The 20,559-nt window shown below is 39.5% G+C and overlaps 1 protein-coding gene across 1 annotated transcript in view; it reads left to right on the top strand.

Annotated features, from left to right (window-relative positions):
• The first annotated feature begins 705 nt into the window (after positions 1 to 705).
• TAFA4 (TAFA chemokine like family member 4) overlaps positions 706 to 20,559 on the top strand; it is a 127,852-nt gene continuing 107,998 nt past the window's right edge. The window contains exons 1-2 of the mRNA XM_070933546.1: positions 706 to 785; positions 4,811 to 4,926. Coding sequence (XP_070789647.1) covers positions 706 to 785; positions 4,811 to 4,926 — 196 coding nt within the window. The remainder of the gene's footprint in view (positions 786 to 4,810; positions 4,927 to 20,559) is intronic.

Here is a 20,559-nt window from a genome sequence, read left to right as displayed (position 1 = left end):
ATCTTCTGAAAAGTCTCTGAAATTTGGCAAGATGTTGAAATATTGCAAGTTTCATTTCATTTTTAATTGTTAGGAGGCTAGGTATATTTCTGGCTCTGGAAGATGTATCGCTACCATGTTGTGATTACTGTTCCTAAAAACCTTAGTTCATACCTAGATCTGGAAGAATAATGTGAATAATGTGAAAGAGATTATTATACCTTTCTTTGGTAGGATGCTGTGCAGCGGTGAAATCCAATGTTTTTTTACTACCAGTTCTGTAGCGTGGCTTGGTGGGGCATGGCAGGGGAAGGATACTGCAAAATCCCCATTCCCACCCCACTCCTGGGGGAAGGATATTGCAAAATCCCCATTCCTATCCCACTCCAGGGGAAGGATACTGCAAAATCCCCATTCCCACCCCACTCCAGGGGAAGGATACTGCAAAATTCCCATTCCCTCCCCACTCCTAGGGGGAGGATATTGCAAAATCTCCAGAGGTGGTATTTGCCGGTTCTCCGAACTCAAAATTTCTGCTACTGGTTTTCCAGATCCTGCTGGATTTCACCCCTGCTGCTGTGTAACAATGGTTTTAATTTAAAAAGTTTCTAACTTAACCAATCCACATCCTCAATAATAATACAGTATTTTCCCAATCCCGTTTCTTCTCTAGGCTTTGGATGTGTAGGAAAATTTGGGTGCAGAAATGCTCGGATATATTTACAAATGGGAATCTGCATTTGTGGCAGAAGGTACCTGCTGCTAAGATTGTTGACCTGCAATAAAAACCTGGAAAAACTACCAAGGTAAGAAGTGCCCCCAATCCTTTAAATAGATCCTGAGATTTCTGAAATATTTGATGACAACATAAGCTTAATAAAGTTCTTTGAAGTATTTTGCCTCCTTCAAAAGCAGATGTCTCCAAACTCTTTAGCTCATTGACCCCTTCATGTCATTTCATTAACTCCCAAACATTTATTATATGATAATAATTTAATAAATACTATTTAACAGTACTATGAATAATAATAATAATGGGAACTGAAGCCCAGTTTCACTGCTGGCTGACCATTTAATGCTGAGCAAGGTTGTCTTATCAATAGCTACCTTACCTTCAAGTTTAGGGACTGGCATGGAATTCTACAGAGGCTCCAAAAGATTAATTGAGCCCAATGAACTTTCCATCTTTATAAAAAAAAAAAAGGGTGAAAGATTTATACCTCCCATCATTATCAACCCCACCTATTGACATTCAGGCTTACTAATCCCCTTGACCCACAGCCATTTATTAACCACTATAGGCCCTTTACGAATTGTGTACTTCAACTCCCAGAATTCCTGAGTCTGCAACCTTTAGTGGGGCCACAATTTATGTGGATGGAGGTATAAAAGACTAAGTGAGCCTGGGTATTTTGGGAGTGGGAATTTTGCAGCTTATTTTTGAATTAGGTAAAAGTAAAGGTTCCCCTTGCACATATGTGCTAGTCATTCCCGACTCTAGGGGGCAGTGCTTTTTCTGAATTCATTTTGAATTATGCTAATATTATTTTAGGGCTAATACTTTTAATTGCACTCGGATTTTGGCCATGATCAAAGAAGGCTGGAGAAGTGCCCGCTAGTGCCCACTTCTGCCCATAACATTGTTTGTTTGTTTTTTGCTTTAATTTATATGCCGCCCTTCTCCGGAGACTCAGGGCGGCTTACAATGCGTTAAGCAATAGCCTTCATACTTTTGTATATTTATACAAAGTCAGCTTATTGCCCCCACAATTGGGTCCTCAATTTACCTACCTTTGAAAGGATGGAAGGCTGAGTCAACCTTGAGCCTGGTGAGATTTGAACTTGCAGTAATTGCAAGCAGCAGATGTTAATAACAGTTAATAACAGTGCATTAGTCCATTGTGCTACCAAGGCTCCTTGATAGCACAGTATTGGGTATTCTTCCCAGAGGAGTTTACCTGGGTTGGCTCTGCAAGAGAATGGAGAGGCAGGAAGTTAGCGGGGTGGTGGAAGGAGCAGAAGAGGGGAAGGCTGTAGCATCTAGTGAAATCTTTTTTTAGAATATCTTTTCTAAAAGTGTAATCCAAATTGTTCAAGGTTTTTTAAAATTATTATTATAAAAATTTTTACGCTTGCCCATCTCTCCTACAAAGTGACTCTGGGTGACTTAAAAGTTTAAATCTCATCTTTTTCAAATTTACTGAATATCGTATTTAAACAGGAGACTTCTATGTGTTAAATAAATAAATAAATAAATAAATAATTTTATTTCTATACCGCCCTTCTCCCGAAGGACTCAGGGCGGTGTACAGCCTATTAAAAACACAAAGACAGACATCAGTTAAAATTAATTAAAATTATTATTATTATTAATTAAAATTATTAAAATTATTATTATGTTGTTGTATATACCATATTTTCCCAAAAATAAGACCTCCCCGGATAATAAGCCCTCCTCCAAAAATAAACCCTTCCCCGAAAATAAGCCCTCCCCAAAATATTTAAGCGCATGTGCAGCCAGTCCCCACCATTTCCTCTGGTTAAGGTTAGGGAGACAGAGCTGGAAATCAGGTAAGATGACAAGAGGAGTCCCGTCTTGCTCCACACGCCCCAAAATAATAAGACCTCACCAAAAATAAGGCTAAGCGCTTATTTCAGGGTTCAAAAAAATATAAGACAGGGTCTTATTTTCAGGGAAATACGGTACTATGTGTTGTTGTATTTCCTTTGTACAGTTTTTCTGCAGGATTATGGTGGGAGGAGGTTTGCAAGTAGGTTTCTACTTGATTTTTGCTCGTTATTCCTTTAAATAATAAAATCTATGCATTGGAAGGAGTTGGTGGATCATTTAGCCTGGTCTTTTTCAAACTTGGCAACTTTAAGATATGTGGACTTCAACTTTCAGAATTTGCCAGCCAGCTTAGAGAATTCTGAGAGTTGAAGTCTGTACATCTTTAAGTTGCCAGGTTTTGAAAAACCTGATATAGTCAAATTCTTAAATAATGTTGCGTATGAATGCTAGGTATTAATAAATTATATTTTATGACAATAGAATCTATAGTGCCTGATTATACTGTTTCACTATAAAAGCACTTTTTAATTAACAATAACCAGGAAAAATCTTTAATCCAGACATACAACAATTTCTAATTAATTGTTGCTCATTAATTTTTGATCTTGGCTGCAACAATCTAGGCAATCAATAGGTAGAAATGAAGAGATTCAAAACTTTCTAAATCTTTGTTGCTCTTTTTTCTGTGAACCTCCCTCCCTCCCCTCCCTTTTTTATTGAGAATGTACAATAGGTTGGTAAAGTTTTTCTATCGGTCCCTTTGGAATTTTGAAAGTAGACTGTAGGTGTTCTCTCGAAAATTTCCACCTGTTGAGTTTTGCCTAGTCCCAAAACAGCTGTAGATGGGTCCAGAACAGAGGTGGGTTTCAGCAGGTTCTGACCAGTTCTGGAGAACTGGTAGCGGAAATTTTGAGTAGTTTGGAAAACCGGTAGTAAAAATTCTGACTGGCCCTGCCCCTATGTATTCTCTGCCATCTAAGTCCCAGCTGATCAGGAGGAAATGCGGATTTTGCAGTAACCTTCCCCTGGATTGGGGAGGGAATGAAGATTTTACAGTATCCTTTCCCTGGAGTGGGGAGGGAATGGAGATTTTACAGTATTCTTCTCCTGGAGTGGGGTGGGAATGGAGATTTTACAGTATCCTTCTGCCACGCCCACCATGCCACGCCCACCAAGCCATGCCACGCCCACCAAGCCATACCCACAGAACTGGTAGTAAAAATTTTTGAAACCCATCACTGGTCCAGAACACCTGTTTATCAGAATTTAGATGAATGAGTTTGTTCATTGTCCTGTCTTCTAACTGATCAGAATGATTTCTAGTACCCAGATGTTTTCTTTTTTCCTGCATCAGTGGGCATTGTCCCCACCATTTTCTAAAATTGCTTTATCAATGAGGGAAAAAAGGCCTCCCCTCCCCCCCCCAATGCTGATACAGGTAGTCCTCAACTTACAACAGTTCATTTAGTGACAGTTCGAAGTTACAACATCACTGAAAAAAGTGACTAATGACCATTTTTCACACTTACGACCATTGCAGCATCCTCATGGCCACATGATTTGGATGCTCGGCAACTGGTCCATATTTATGACGGTTGCAGTGTCCCCAGATCATGTGAACACCTTCTGGCAAGCTAAGTCAAACGGGGGAGTCAGATTCACTTAACAACTGAGTCATAAACTTAACAATTGCAATGGTTCACATAACAACTATGGCAAGAAAAGTCATAAAATGGGGCAAAACTCACTTAACAAATGTCTCACTTAGCAACATAAATTTTGGGGTCAATTATCGTTGTAAGTCGAGGCCTACCTGCATTTTGAGGACTTCTTGGAATAGGCTCCTCCCCAAAATTTCCTCCTTTGGATGTAATTTGATGATGGGCTAAGTGTCTTCAAAAGTCTGATAATAAACCAGACAAAGCTCATAGTTTCAGCCTCAGAATGGAAACAGACAAGGAGCATCTCCAGAGACAGAAATTGGAAATAAAAGATGTACCGTTCTTCATCCTTTCTTGTAAAGCATGGCTGATTAAGAATTCACCTCAGTTTAGGTGTGAACGTGATTCTACCCCCTTAAGTATTATGTTTTTATTAATCCATTTCATTTAATTTCCAGTCTTCATTAACTTTTCCTCTCCCACCCCTTTTTTTTATAGCTTTTGCCTTGTATTTTACCCTGTTCCGCATTTATTATTGTTATTTCATTCTCAGTGGCTTCCTTTTTTTTTCTTTTCCCCTTGCCCTCCTTTTCTGCAGGATGAGCTCCTGTGCCAAATCAATGCTTCCATCTCAGTGGCTGTTCCTGGCATATGTGTTAATGGTGTGCTGTAAATTGTTGTCCGCAAGTAGCCATCCTCCTCGGGGACCGGCAGGTAGGAGCTTTCAAACTCATTAGGCACTACCGAGGCCAATTAATAACACTCTCCAAAATGTTAGAGTCCACTTTTTAGCCATAGATAATTGATGAAGCCGTTTTGGCAATGCGGTTGTGATCAGAGCAAAGGAAACGAAAAGGTTACGAACTCGCACATAAAGAAAGATGAATTATTGCTAAGCCTTTGAAGCGGTTCATGATCATTGTCTGTGTCAGACAATTTCCTGAATGAATTCACGAGACTCTGTGGATTTCAAAGGTTCATGTTTTTCTTTTTCACAAGACCCAAACCAACCCCCCCCACACAAAAAAAATCATAAAACGGAACCAAAAAGTGAAAGAAATATTCTACAGAATTGTGAGGAGAGGAGATATTGTTCTCCTGTAAACAGTTTACACTGATTACCTGAATAGAAAAAAATCCTTTCCTGAACAGCTGTTGCAATCTTGAGCAGTTGGCAAGTTCTCGTCTATAAAGAGATAAAAACAAGTTGCCTTATGCTGTGGCTTCCTAGAGAGATAAATCAGCTTTCAAATGATGGAAAAAATGGGAGGGCTTTCAGCAGTGGTGGGTTTCTACCGGTTCACCCTGGCGAACCGGTAGTGGCGGCAGTGGGAGGCTCCACCACTGGACGGCATCACGGATGCTCTGCGCCCTCGCAGAAGATTCTGCGCACTCACAGAAGATTCTGCCCGTGCGCAGAAGCGCCGTGTGCACGCTCATAGTTCTGAACTGGTAGCGAAGGTAAGTGGAACCCACTACTGGCTTTCAGTTAAATTTGGGTCCAAGCACAAGGCTTTGGCAGTGGCACTGATAGCAAACCATAATAATGTTAAAGTAATGTTGAAGCGCGACGGTTCAGTGGTTGAAGATGCTGAGCGCATCAGCTGGTGAGCTGATAGCCCGGATTCGAAACCCCAGTCAAACACAGAGTCATATATGACCGGTAGGAAAATCTTTATTTTTAATAACTTGCATTGGAGGATGTCATCATCAAATGTTGTAGTTATATACAGCACCTGTGTCAGATGCAAGTTGCAGAATGCAATGACATCATGACATACAGTATGCATTGGCATCACCCCACCCCTCTCCAAAGAAGCCCATTGGCTTTGAAGAATGCTGGGATCATCGCAGCAGATTTACAACGTCAATGCACTTAAGGACTTGGCCCTGAATCGCCTGTATAATGTTGAACATAGGAGACAATATTATCCCCACAAGACCTTTCCCATGGGAGAAATGCCTTGCTTTGAGAAACTTGTCTCTGTGCTATAAATCTAAGGTTATTTGGATGAAAGCTGAGGAATCTGCCTAGGCAACTTTGGATTTTTGAACCACAGCTCATATTCTTTTCTTCCAGTCAGGGAAAAAAAATGATTTCGGTTAATCGGTTGAAAGTACTGCGCATTCGTCACGCAAACTAGCGTTTCTGATCTTTGCCACAATGGCAGGGATTTTTGTGTGGGAAAAAAATGAAATCACTTTCAACAATACTGTACAGGAAGAAAGGAGGTTGTGAAATGAGTTATGCCATTGGTTCTCAACCTGTGGTCCACAGACCCCTGGAGGGCCACAATGTCCATGAAGGCTTGAAGGAATGTTATGATTTAAATCTTGAGTTAAGTCTTGGGGTCCATGACCATGGTCTGTGACCACAAAAGATATTTAAAGGGGGGGGGGGGGTCCGTGGTGAAGAAAAGGTTGAGAACCACTGAGTTAGGCTGATTCCTTTTTTTTTTTGAATTGTGAGAATTCATACACATGGAGTGTGAACAGCTGCGTCTAGTCAACCGTGGCTGTTCTTAAGAAGCTAAGCAGGATTGGATGGGGTTGCCAGGTTATTTAATTATTCTGAAAATCTCACAAGAAGGTTTAAAACACCAGTCTAGAAAACTAAAGAAATAAAAGCAACAGATTAATGCTTAAATATTATTTTAACGTTAAACAACAATGTTTGAACTTGAAGATACTACGTCAGCCATTAATTTAATAATCACTATAGATGTTATCTTTGTTTTACCATGGCTGTTTTAATATATTGTATATTGCCTCTATTGATGTTTTCGGTTTTGTACCAAGTGCATGGCATCGAGGCTCATATAGATTTATTTAAAAAGGAATTGTATGACTTCTTAAATCTCTTTCCCAGTGAGCAAAATTGGTCTAATTTGGGAGGGGGGGAATTCAGGATATTAAGACATACTTTTGGATACAGGTAGTCCTCGACTTACAACAGTTCATTTAGTGACCATTCAAAGTTTTCACATTTACGAACTTTATAGTAGCCCCAAGATGATGTGATGCTTGACAGCTGACTCATATTTATGACAGTTGCAGTGTCCCAGAGTCATTTGATTCCCTTTTGTGACCTTTTGACAAGCCAAAGTCAATGAGGGAAGCCAGATTCACTTAACAACCGTGTTACTAACTGACTTACTGCAGTGATTCACTTAACAACTGTGGCAAGAAAGGTTGGTAAAATGGGGCAAAACTCACTTAACAAATGTCTCTCTTAAGTACAGCAATTTTGGGCTCAATTGTGGTCGTAAGTCAAGGACTACCTGTACTACACCTATAGTAGTGGCCAAAATTGTGGAAAACTTTTGGGAAAAGTGTATTTTTGAAGTTTGATGGCTAATAACACCACCTTTTTGGGGGAGTTTCAAGATAACCATATTCCATTGCTGGAATGGCCTGGGAATAACCCAGACCTTAACCCAATTGAAAATCTATGGAGCCGACTAAAGAAACTTGTTAGTCAGAAGCGATCCAGCAATAAAACCCAGTTAATAGAAGCCATCATTCCATCTTGGTTTCACATTATAAGAGCTGCAGAACTAAAAGACTTGATTCACTCCATGGGAAGACGTTGTAAGGCCGTAATTCACACTAAAGGTTACCAAACTAAGTATTAACTGACGTGATAATTTTTGTATATCTTGTTTTTTCTATGGTGATAATTTTTGTATATCTCATTTTTTCTACGTGTTTTACTTTACTTTTTTATACTATAACTGCTATACTAATAGCAAATCCTTCATAAAAGTTATTGCATTACATTCTTGATTAAATTATCTTTCCATTGATGTACAATTTTATGGTACTACTCCCAAAAAAGTGGTGTTATTAGCTAGTTTTAGAAAATACACTTTAACCAAAAGGTTTCCACAATTTCGACCACTACTGTAAAGAGCTTTAAGGCATCAGGGTATCATTTTGCTCCTTTACTCTTCTGAAATAGTTTGAAATATTTACCTCTGCTCATTCTGGGATATTTTCTGGGGCACAAACAGGCAGTGGAGGTGCTCTATGTGGCTCATGCCCATTGTATTTAATGATGTGGTTTTGAGGGCTATAGTAGCTATTTGTAATTGTATGACGGTGCCACTTTCTAAGCAACAGGAACAGAAAAATCAAAAGTATATGTATAGATTGGGTGATACTTGTCTTAATAGCCGTAACTGAAAAAGGGATCTTAGATTCTTAGTGGACAATCAATTAAATATGAGCTAACAGTGTGCGGCGGCAGCCAAAAATGCCAATGCAATTCTAAGTTGCATTAACAGAGGGATTCAATCAAGATCTCGTGAGGTACTAATACCACTCTATAAAGCCTTAGTAAGACCACACTAGAATACTGCATCCAATTTTGATCACCACACTACAGAAAAGATGTTGAGATTCTAAAAAGAGTACAGAGAAGAGCAACAAAAATGATAGGGGACTGGAGGCTGAAACATATAAAGAATGGTTACAGGAACTGGGCATGGCTAGTCTAGTGAAGAGAATGACCAGAGGAGACAGAGAAGAGAGGGTCAATCTATTTTCCAAACCACCCAAAGGCCAGACAAGGAATAATGGATGGAAACTGATCAAGGAGAGATTCAACCTAGAAATAAGGAGAAATTTTCTGACAGTGAGTACAATCAACCAATGGAACAGCTTGTCTTCAGAAGTTGTGGGGGCTTCATCACTGGAAGCTTTCAAGAAGAGACTGGACTGCCACCTGTCAGAAATGGTATAGGGTTTCCTGCCTAAGCAGGGGGTTGGACTAGATGACCTACAAGGCCCCTTCCAACTCTGTTATTCTATTCTATTCTTCAGTGGAAAGCAAAGTTTAGAGCGGAGAAGGCCAACCCAGTACTCCATTTGAAGATAGCATTCTGCTTAAGGGCTATGAGCCATGGAAATACAACTGTGCAAAAACCTTAAACCAGCCACTACTCTTCTCAAAAGCCATCCCACAAACAAGAGAGTCATACATTTAGCAATTCCCTGTAGTTGCATGGCTTCTCCTAACCTCGTATTAGTTGGGGTTGCGGTGAGGGTCACTTTCTCTCCATAGATCAGGTCAAAATTACAGAGTACTTCTGCAAATAAAAAGAATCCCTGAAAGGGGGAAGGAGAAAGATGTGGTCCATGCTTTTTTGGGGGGAATGGGTAACAATTTATTAGAGCTGTGATGTTCATAAAAATGTATCTGTTGCAGTAAGAACAGTACTTGATATTCTGATTGTTTTGAAAAACCAGGGAAGGATGCCTGTCTTGTGTTGAATGCAATGTGTTTGGGATGTAGGGAATCTTGCAGCTTCTGTGGGGATAAAAATCCGTGAATTTGTGAAGCAAATTAAGCTAAGTAAATTCAGCTCATTTAAATATTTTCAAGGTGCGGAAATGATGTGTGTCTGTGGGAAGGACAGGATAATTTAGAGTTAATCCAGCTTTAGAATCAGAATCAGAATTAAAATTAGAATTATCCAGCTTTCCTGGATAGTACACTGCTCCTATTTCATGTCATCGTAGCCAGATGCAATTGCAGCATTAAGATGAAATTTTAGTAAATTATAAATTTAGAAATGCCTACTTTGCTACTATTACATATTGCCCCTATTAAAATCAAATGTCTATGTTATGGTTCTGTGTTAAAGATCTAATTAACACCATCTGCCTTTTAAGAAATCTGTGATTGCTGGCAACCCCTGACTTCCATTTACCTAGTCCCACATCTAACAATTCAATGTGCAGAGATCTGTGTGCTCTTATCATAAGACGTGTCTAAGATATGAATGTCTGAAAGTACAGTACAGGTAGTCTTCATCTTACAACCATTTGTTTAGTGACTGTTTGAAGTTAGAATAGAATAGATAGAATATAATTTTTTATTGGCCAAGTGTGATTGGACACACAAGGAATTTGTCTTGGTGCATATGCTCTCAGTGTACATAAAAGAAAAGATACATTTGTCAAGGATCATAAGGTACAACACTTAATGGTAGTCATAGGGTACAAATAAGCAATCAGGAAACAATCAATATCAATATAAATCTTAATACCAGCAACAAGATTACAGTCATATAGTCATAAGTGGGAGGAGATGGGTGATGGGAATGATGAAAAGATTAATAGTAGTGCAGGTTTAGTAAATAGTTTGACAGTATTGAGGGAATTATTTGTTTAGCAGAGTGATGGCGTTCGGGAAGAAACTATTCTTGTGTCTAGTTGTTCTGGTGTGCAGTGCTCTGTAGCATCGTTTTGAGAGTCGGAGTTGAAACAGTTTATGTCGAGGATGTGAGGGGTCTGTAAATATTTTCACAGCCCTCTTTTTGACTCGTGCAGTATACAGGTTCTCAATGGAAGGCAGGTTGGTAGCAATTGTTTTTTCTGCAGTTCTGGCTTATGACTGTTTTTCATACCATTGCAGTATCCTCGTGGTCATGTGATCAAAATTTGGACGCTTGGCAACTGGCATGTCTTTATGGTGGTTGCAGTGTCCCTGGGTCATGTGATCACCTTTTGCGACCTTCTGGCAACTTAAGTCAATGGCGGAAGCCAGATTCACTTAACGACATTATTCCTAACTTAACAACTGCCGTGATTCCCTTAACAACTATGGCAAGAAAGGTCGTAAAACGGAGCAAAACTCACTTGCTTAGCAACATAAATTTTGAGCTCAGTTGAGGTCGCAAGTCAAGGACTACCCATAGGAAGTGTACCAAAGTTGTCCTTGAGGATGAACTTCAGGGTTCCTTTTGAAAACACCATCTACAGTTAGTAACCAAAATAAATGGGCATATTTTGAATGCTTCAACATCCATCCTTATTTAGCTTGTTAGCCATTAATGTCTAGACAGTGTTCCAACTATATTTTAGGTTTTATTTTTCTGGAATGCAAGAGAAGATGCAGTGGCAAAAACACGTTGACATTGGAATTTGTTTCCAACCTAAGATTCAATCACACCTCTTTAAAATTCATTCACCATCCAGTCCCAAGAGAAATACCTGTGATGGGAATTTGATGCTGTGTATTGTGTGCACGAAAGATAAGTGCTCATTATAGGTAATGCAAATTCTTTCACTTTACAACCCAAGATTATGATTATACATTTTGGTAGGATTAAGACTGACTTTTAGACTTTCCAGAATGCACTTTGTGATATTAAAGACTTTGCAAAATGTGAACCACTCGATGTGAAAGAAAAATAGATGACCTTACGGGTAATTGTTCCTGGAAACCTCAAAGAACATACAAGCAATATACTGTTGTCATTGCTGAGTTTTGCTTCTTCTTGGGAATTGAAGCAAACAGTTTAAATTTGAGTGGAATGGAAGATTAGTCTATCACATAGGCTAAAACGTAGCCTGCCACATTTTGGCTGAGATTTTCTCCCCACCACCCAATAACCTTGCTAATCTGCTTTGAGGTCACAGAATATTCCATCACATTGTAACTGCTCAGGTTGAGATCAGTCATTAGGATGTTGATAAACCATGAAGTCTTTGTGAAGGATGTGAAGGGACTGAGAGAGAGAAAAGGGGGAGGGTTCCTTGGAAAACAGAGGCTGGTGGATAAGAAATAAGAGTAGAGAATAAGGTCCAAGTGGAAGAGAAGATAAAGAGAGAGAAATCAGAATGGCTGAAGGAAGGGTCAATAGGCAGATAACTAAAAAAGCTGAGGGGAGGAAGCAGATAATTTAGTTAAGATCAAGGATGTAATTGAGAAAAAGAAGAATTGGTTAAGAGAGCGATATACCCAAATATTAAATCTCTCGAAACTGCAAAAGGCAAGAAGTACTGGGTAAATAATAAAATAATACAGAATAATAAAATAATACAGAATGAGCCAGGAAGCTTAAAAGCAGAGGTTTGAGATGCTCAGTCTAGGCAAATAGAAATGGCAGAGAATAGGAATGATATTTGAATGATCTCAATGCTAGGCTTCTGGGCTCTTGTTACAGGAATCTTTGCTGCATTTAATCATATCAAAGCAGTAAAAGATTTGCTTGGTACACAGGCTGCATCTTATATGGGTTTCAGTTAATACTTATACAAGGAATGTCTTTGATTTGTGATCATGGCCGTCACTAATGTTTCTGAGCAAAATGCTCAATTGGAACCTTCTCTTGCTCTTCAGTTCACTAACACCAGGCAAGTTTTAGCAACCCCAACTGCCAGTTTTAGCGACGCCTGGCAGATTGATTTCTTCAAGCAGGCAGGAGTAGGCAATGAGATACCTATGGCAGCCCTTGGAAAACTCAGCTTCATGTTACTCTCCTTGCTTCTCTTCTTTATATTGTTTATGTTTTTAAAACTCCATCTTCTAATAGTAACTTAGAATCTTCATATACAGGAATGTAATTAAGGCATTTCTAGAATTTGAATTAAAATTATTGCTGGCTACAATTCATCACTTTGTTCAGAAAAAGGCCTATCGATCTACCCAAATTAAAAGATAAGTTATCCCGGTAGAAAGTGTCTTAGGGTGTAGGAGGGAATGGTGGAGGATAGTCTCTTGTGTTTGCCTTCCGGTAAACAAATGTTTTACAATTACCTTTGTATAATTTACACATTCACTGTGGCATCCATTTTGTGAGAGAACAGTGATTTTGTGAGAGCCGGTTTGGTCTAGTGCCGTGATGGCACGCATGCCAGAGGTGACACACAGCACCCTCTCTGATGGCATGTGAGCCGTCAGCCCAGTTCAGCTCTGCTGTACATATGCAGGCACCTCCCACCGGCCCTCTAATCTTTGGGTCTCTGCCATGCATGTGCGAGGACGGGGCATGTGTGCATGCGGGGGGCACATGCGGGAGCGCATGGACATGCATGGGGGCCTGCTGCGGGGGGCCATATGTGCATGCAGGGGGTGGGGCACATGCTCTGGGGGCAGGGTGCATGCACGGGGGCAGGGTGCATGCACGGGGGCAGGGCGCATGCATGGAGGCCACATACGCATTGCATTTTGAGGGTTCGGGCGCATGCACATGTACACACTTTGGGCACTCGGTCCGGAAAAAGTTAGCCATCACTGGTCTAGTGGTTAAGAAAGTCTAGAAAGTGGAAAACCATGATTTCAAGTCCCTCCTTAGCCATGAAAGTCAGCTGGGTGATTGTGGCCCAGTTCCTCTCTCTCAGCCCAACTCAGGTCACAGAATTGTTTTTGTGGGAAAAATGTGTTAGAGGAAGGAAAGAAAGAGGAGGAAGATGTGTTGGATATGTCCTCAGGCTTGGGTTGTTTGTAAAAATAATAAAGGTGGGATACAAACAAAAAACAATATTTTCAACATTCCAAATAATATTTCCAACCAGCCCTAAGTGGTTTCCTAGTCTTACAAGAAAGATGAAACTAGAAATGCTCACTCATAAGCAAAAATTGATGGCACAACAGGCTTTTGAGCCCAAAGATGCACAAATTCTATAGAAGATTTTACTTGGTTTTATTTTGCTGACCTTTATGACACAGTTCAGTTTTATAGCTTCTGAGCACTGCTGCACCCTCCCCATAGCATTTCCGGTGCTTAAATCACCCAGGCATTTTCTCCACACTTCCTCCTAATGAATACAGGATTAATGCCCGGAGTAAAATTCTAGTTGTCAAGATGCCAGCTTCCAAGGGTAATCAGGAAGAGGAGAGTTTGTCATGAGACATGAAGAATATGTGAATCCTACAGCTTGGTTCTCCATCTAAACAAACAGCTGTATCATGTGGAGAGAGAAAATATGTGTCATTGACAGGACAGTAGGAGGAAAGCTGAAGTTAATAAGTTCACCCCTCCTCCTGTTATCCATTCCATTTTATATCCTGTTTCTATTTCCTCACTATGAATCTGAAGTTAATTTAAGGCAAGAAATCTTCAGGATGAATATATTTCTCTCTTATCTAAGTCTAACCAAATAAGTTTCCCCTGAGTTTCAATGTGATCGAGCCATAGACAAATACTTTTGACAGCAGTTCATGTGCCATTCCCCAAGCTTCCATGCATATACAATGGAGGAATTAGGTATGTATCTCCAATCAAAATTTGCAAGTTCTGGAGTAGAAAGGTTGGAATGGAGGGAAGGGAAAAACTGTGTCATCAAGGGGCAAAGTGCAGTGGTGACAGTAGCATCGTGCCAGCACAGTGGAAGTTCTACCTCTTTCATACATGTTTTGACGCCTCCCGCCATTTTGGCAAAAATAGTAGGTCTCACAGATACTTCTGGGAAGAAAGTATCAGTTGGAATTTGATGGGCCACAGTTTTTATTTGGCTTATAGTACATATATAAAGTGATCTTGATTAGACATTCATTCATGGCGTACCAATATCTCATCTTGTATATCTTTTTGAAACTATAGGTGGGGTACTCTACTTGGGGAACAAATACACGGGAGAAGACCAAATGACGGCTTTTCTACAGCATCCGCTATTTTTGAAGTTTTTTTTTTTACCCCTTCCCCCTTAACCCTGTTCATATCTGATAAACAAGTAAAATCTATAGAATTTCAATGAACCCTTTTGTCAGTTTTGGAAGACAATTTTCTTTTTTTGCTTCTTAACTGCCACATATTTTAGCTGGGGAAGTTGGGAGAGGGTTGTTGTTGGAGCGGTAGAAAGTTAGTCATAACAACATTCCGGATTCAAGGACTTTTGCCTGCGTCTGATGGAGACTGCCTGAAGATTGTATCCAGTTGAGTGTGAAGAGTTGATTGGACAATGTGATGAACTTGTGGGTGTGGGGCAGGGCTGTGAACTGTCAGCTGGGTGTGGAAAACCTGGAAGCTTTCAGATTTCGGATTTTCCCAGATGTGCCAACATGACATCTCTAATAAATTGGAACTTTGAGGAACTCAGAGTTCCTCAAAGTTCCTTTATTTCGTTGGGGGTGTTTCTTGGAACCCTGACACTTTTATTCAGCTGATTTGATTCAGGATATCTATCATAGACCTTTTGACTAAAGGATTTTTATTGTCCGGCTGGCTTTGTATTTTGTTTCTATGTTGCTCCACACCATTCAGACTCCCTCAGGGTAGATAAATGCTATTAATGAATAATAAATAAAATAATAAATATTCTATAGAGGTATGGTGGGACCTCTAATAACTAAGCAGCCTAAGATGGATTTCCATCTTGGTATTCACCTCATCCTGGACATGACTCTTTTCCAATTAAAAAGGAGGCATTTTACCAACTATGCTCTCAAGCAAGCTCTTAACTCACTTGAGACTGTACCTGCTTACATATTAAACTCTTTATGATTTCTGTGACCACTGTTTTCATTCATCATCTCGTTTGGAGCCATGCGAGACATTTCCCCTTAAACACTGGAATAGTCTAGACATTTACAAGAACATGAAATATTGGACAATGAAAGGACTTTCAAGGAAACACAATAAAGATACTAGTCTTAAATAATTTGGTGGAACAGACCTGATGCTTCTTGTAGTCGGAGACTCACAGCTCACAAACGTCTTCAAAAATGAGGTAGCAGGAGAGAAGAGTAGTGAAAGACAATATTTGGCATGCTATCGATTCATCTTTTAAATCTGCTCTACAGTTAGCATCAGAAGTTGCCTACACAGTGTTTAGATGCTGCTCTCCATCATTTTAACTTAGTTGATTTCTACTTCTCCATCTCTGTCTCCTATTCTCATGCTATTTACGTATAAATAAGGCAAGGTAGCTCATTCATTTGTCTAGTCTGAAAGGTGTTTTTCAGTAAAATGATCTACTTCAGTTCAGAAGTATATTTGGATCTGTGTTCTGAATATTTAAGACTTGTGGGGAATTTTACATGTGTGCATTGTTTAAACTTGGTAAACGTTGCATGCATTTTGAGAATTCATACTGTCTATTATGATGAATAGTGTAATTTGCCATTTCACACACAAACAACATTGCAAGCCTAATGAAAATTTAAGCAAATTAACCCACTTGAAGAGTCACCGCCAGTGAAATTCATTGGGGCCAGGCTTGTCATTATGAAGAAAAGAGAGGAAATATTTCATAGGTTGACTAAGCCTTCCATCATTCCGAAGTCGGTAAAATGAGGACCTAGCTTGTTGGGGGCAATATCCTGACTCTGCAAACCGCTTAGAGAGGGCTGTAAAGCAGTATGAAGCAGTATACAAGTCTAAGTGCTATTACTATTGCTATATTAGGATTGAATGTGTTCAAAAGTGTTTTGGTGGAAGTGTTTAAAACTTCATGGAGATGTGAGCACAGAACCTCTCTGCTGTTTATTAAAGCAGCCACGGCTGTTCAAGGAATCTGAAGGGCCAAGAGGGAGAGTTTCCTAACAATTTCACAGATAGCCTTATCACACACTTGCTTGGTCCCTGAAACAAGGGGGTGTCTATAGCCAAAAGTCTAAAGGCAGTGGTGAAATGTAAAATTTGTTACTACCGGTTCTGTGGGCGTGGCTTGGTGGCGGGGAATGTGATGGGTGAGCTTGGCCAACTTTTTTTTTTCTTTTAAAACCATTTCTGTAAAAAAATGCTTTTAAAAGCCTCTGATGATTGCACGGCTCAGCTGGGATCGTCAGAGGCTTTTAAAAGCATTTTTTCCTACAACCTCAAGAGGTTGTAGAAAAAATGCTTTTAAAAGCCTCTGACGATTCCAGCTGAGCCGCACGATCATCAGAGGCTTTTTTTTTTTTTACTTTTAAAAGCATTTTTTCGGCCAACGAGGTTGTAGAAAAAATGCTTTTAAAAATAATAATTAAAAAAAGCCTCTGATGATTGCGCGGCTCGGCTGGGCATGAGGGGGGGCAGGAATTTTTGTTACCAGTTCTCTGAACCACCCGCCACCATCGCTACTGGATTGGGCGATCCGGTCCGAACCAGGAGCATTTCACCCTTGTCTAAAGGTGAGATTCTTTCTGCATGGTCTTCCACCACTCAGCAATCCCAAACAGCTCCTTGGTCTGCAGAAGAGCTGTAGAAGAAGAAGCAGTGGTAAAAAAAGATGCTTAGATGAATAATGATTGAAAACCAGACTGAACAAAAGTGAGTGAACACATGCTGCAGCATGCTGGCTGGGGAATTCTGGGAGTTGAAGTCCATACAAGTTAAAGTTGCCAAGGTTCAGAAACATTGATGTTGAGGAGTGATTGGTGAGGGCAGCTCAGTCCTTTGTTGAAATGTGTCTCCAGATGCCCAAGACAAAAAGTTGAAGCTGAGATGATAAGAGCTGAAATGCATGTATGGATGGGGGCTGCATATTTATCTTGTTTGATTTCTGGATGGTTGATTGCACCTCTCAGGGCGAGTGATTTTATGAAAAGCTTCATAACATGTCAAAACAATCAAAATATGCCCAGTACAGGTAGTCCTCAACGTACAACAGTTCATTTAGCGACTGTTCGAAGTTACAAGGGCACTGAAAAAAGTGACTTGTGAACGTTTTTCACACTTGCAACCGTTGCAGCATTCCCTTGGTCACGTGATCAAAATTCAAACGCTTAGCAACTGACTCATATTTATGACAGTTGCTGTCACCTGGGATCATGTGATCCCCTTCTGACAAGCAAAGTCCATGGGGAAGGTAGATAGTCGTTTAACCACCATTTTACTAACTTAACAAGTGCAAGGATCCGCTTAACAACTGTGGCAAGGAAGGTCATGAAATAGGGCAAAATTCACTTAATAACTGTCTCACTTAGCAACAGAAATGTTGGGCTCAATTGTGGTTGTAAGTCAAGGACTACCCGTAGTCCAAAAATGTTACAGAATCCCCGCTTTAGACTACGCAGGATTCAGATATTAGATGCATTTCTACAGATCCGTGTGTACTTTGCATGAAGAAGTCTGGGTGCTACTTTGAAGGACTCCTCTGAATATAGACCTGTGTCTCCACTGAGCTTTTCTTAGCAAAGGAAAGGAGGCCACACAGAACAATTCTTCCTCATGATTGCTTTCTTTCTCTTTTGTTTTGTAGTTTGTCAAGTCCCACTGTCGGTCATAGCTAGTGGGGAAAAAAAAATGAAATGAAAAATGTTGCAATCCTGTCAAACCCACTAGAGGGCTCTGCAAGATTAAAAACCAGACACCCAACTCCCTATCAAAGAATCAAAGTCACAATGTTGCAATTTGCTAATAAGCATAATAATAGGATGTTTGCCTTTTCATAGGTCAGGCTTGGAAGATTCCAGCCTTTTTCTTGTGCTTGGCTCCTTTGATGTCTTAATGTTTTTATTCCCGATGTACATTTATGGATATTCTTGCTCCTTTAAATATATAAAATAAAAAGGATAGTTGTAGGGGAAAGCTGTATCGAATTGCTGGGAAATGAAACAAAAAATATCTAAGAAAAATGGTTTTGTTTAAATAATGAATACTGGATTTTGGAACCTGTGTATTGCTGAAAAATAAAGAGGGGAAGGAAAAAAGAATCTATAATTGTATCTGTTTTAAATACTATAGGGGACATACAGTAGTACACCCAGGATAGATTTTTGACAAAGTCTTCCATTTAAATGCATAGGTAAACTTTCTCCTGGGAGTAATTCAGTGTTAATTTAGTCTTTTATAATGTAAAATATAGCCTCTGGTATAGTTTCTCAGAACATGCACTTTACAATGTGTTACTGTAGGAATAGATTTATATATTCAAGGGAGCTGGAAAAAAATTACAGATTAGATGATTAATATGTAGGTTTCAAGGGTCAGGCTTCATAATAATTAGGAAAGAATAATATTCCTTTTAGATATGTGAAGTGAACTTAAATTATCATAGCTCAAGCAGTGAATGTCAATTTAACTCTGGCCTTTCTTTATCTGTGATCCATATATCTGAATCTTATTTTCTCCACCCTACCCAGTAGGCTAGCCTTACTTACTCCAAAATTACTTCAAGGTTGCTGCAGAACATGCAACTTTTATTTAACTGACGTCTTACCTGAATTTCAAAATACAATGTAAAATATAATATAACATAACATGAAATATAATATAGACAGTGAGTTTGGTGAAGTGGTTAAGGTGCTGAACACTGTGAGTTCTAGTCCTGCCTGGGTGACTTTGGCCTACTCATTGTCTCTCAGTTAAATCACCACAAGGGATTGTTGTTGTGGGAAAAACAGGAGGGAAAAGGAGTATAGATATTTTCACTGCCTTGAATTACTTATAATAAAATCTAATAAATCAATAATTTCAAAATTTTATTACCTAATTACTAAGAGCCCTGGTGGTGCAGTGGTTAAAGTGCAATATTGCAGGCAAACTCTATCCACAGCCTGACGTTCAATTGTGATGGGGCTCAATGTTGACTTAGCCTCCCATCCTTCCAAGATTGATAAAATGAGGAGGTAGATTGTTGGGAGCAATATGCAAATAATGCTTCTACATTACAAACCACCCAGAGAGTGCTGTAAAGCACTATGGGGTGGTACATAAATCTAAATGCTATTTCTTCAAGATCTCCCCCATTGGCTACCATAATAGCTGTTATTCAATAGCAAGGTCACTTTGTCTCTTAAGGGTCTAACTTAATATAGGGCAGGTTCCGTGTAGCACTGCTTAAAATGCCATCGTTCTAAAACAGCTCAAAAGCAATTTCTTGTTATTTGTTGGCGATAGGATGAAATGTAGGAATGCCCTGTCACAGAACAGTTTAGCCACTATTTACAGAACTCAAATTGCAGGTTGGTGAACCTCTTGAAAATCACCTCCATTTCGATGTTGTCCCATTCATCTAATACTTTTCTCTCTCTCCATTGCCTAACAGGCTAGCTGGGCAATATCGACAACTCTCTCAGAACAAGGAGTAATTTTATAGGATTTGGAGTTTGATTTCAGTTAAATACATTCTCACGATACCTCTTTTCAAAGAAATGTAATGCAGCTATCTCTTTTTCTGACTGCAGTTGAACTGCTTTGTTTCACTCACACACGCAAAAGACAGTTGGAGGGCAATGCCTGTTGAAAGCCAGGAGATTAGATATATCAGAGTCTGTTCTGCTAGGTAATCTCTTCTCATCAGACTGGAAATGATATCTGTCAGAACAGAATGGAACAAACATTGGGTATCCATTAACTTTCTAGGATAGCAATTTTTAACGGTATACTCTAAAATAAATAAAAAAAAGTGTTCAAGGGGCTCAAACATTGATATTTGCATTACATGGTATGGAGTTTCTCTTCTTATTTCTGTATAAGATTCAAAAGCCTGTTTAGTTCTTCAAAAATACCAGGAAAAATGCTCTCTCCTTCTCTGTGAGGAACAATTAGACACAGACAGAAATGTTGTTACTTCCACAGAAGAACACATGGTCTATGGAAAGGGGAAAGATTGCTTAACGCATTGTAAGCCGCCCTGAGTCTCCGGAGAAGGGCGGCATATAAATCAAATAAAAAAAAAAAGATGCTGGCC

Source organism: Pituophis catenifer, unplaced genomic scaffold (assembly GCF_029215685.1).
Source record: "Pituophis catenifer annectens isolate HBS135680 unplaced genomic scaffold, rPitCat1.0.hap2 SCAF_2, whole genome shotgun sequence".
NCBI classification, from domain to species: domain Eukaryota; kingdom Metazoa; phylum Chordata; class Lepidosauria; order Squamata; family Colubridae; genus Pituophis; species Pituophis catenifer.
The sequence above is the reverse complement of the archived record's forward strand: the minus strand, read 5'-3'. Positions and strand labels throughout refer to the sequence as shown.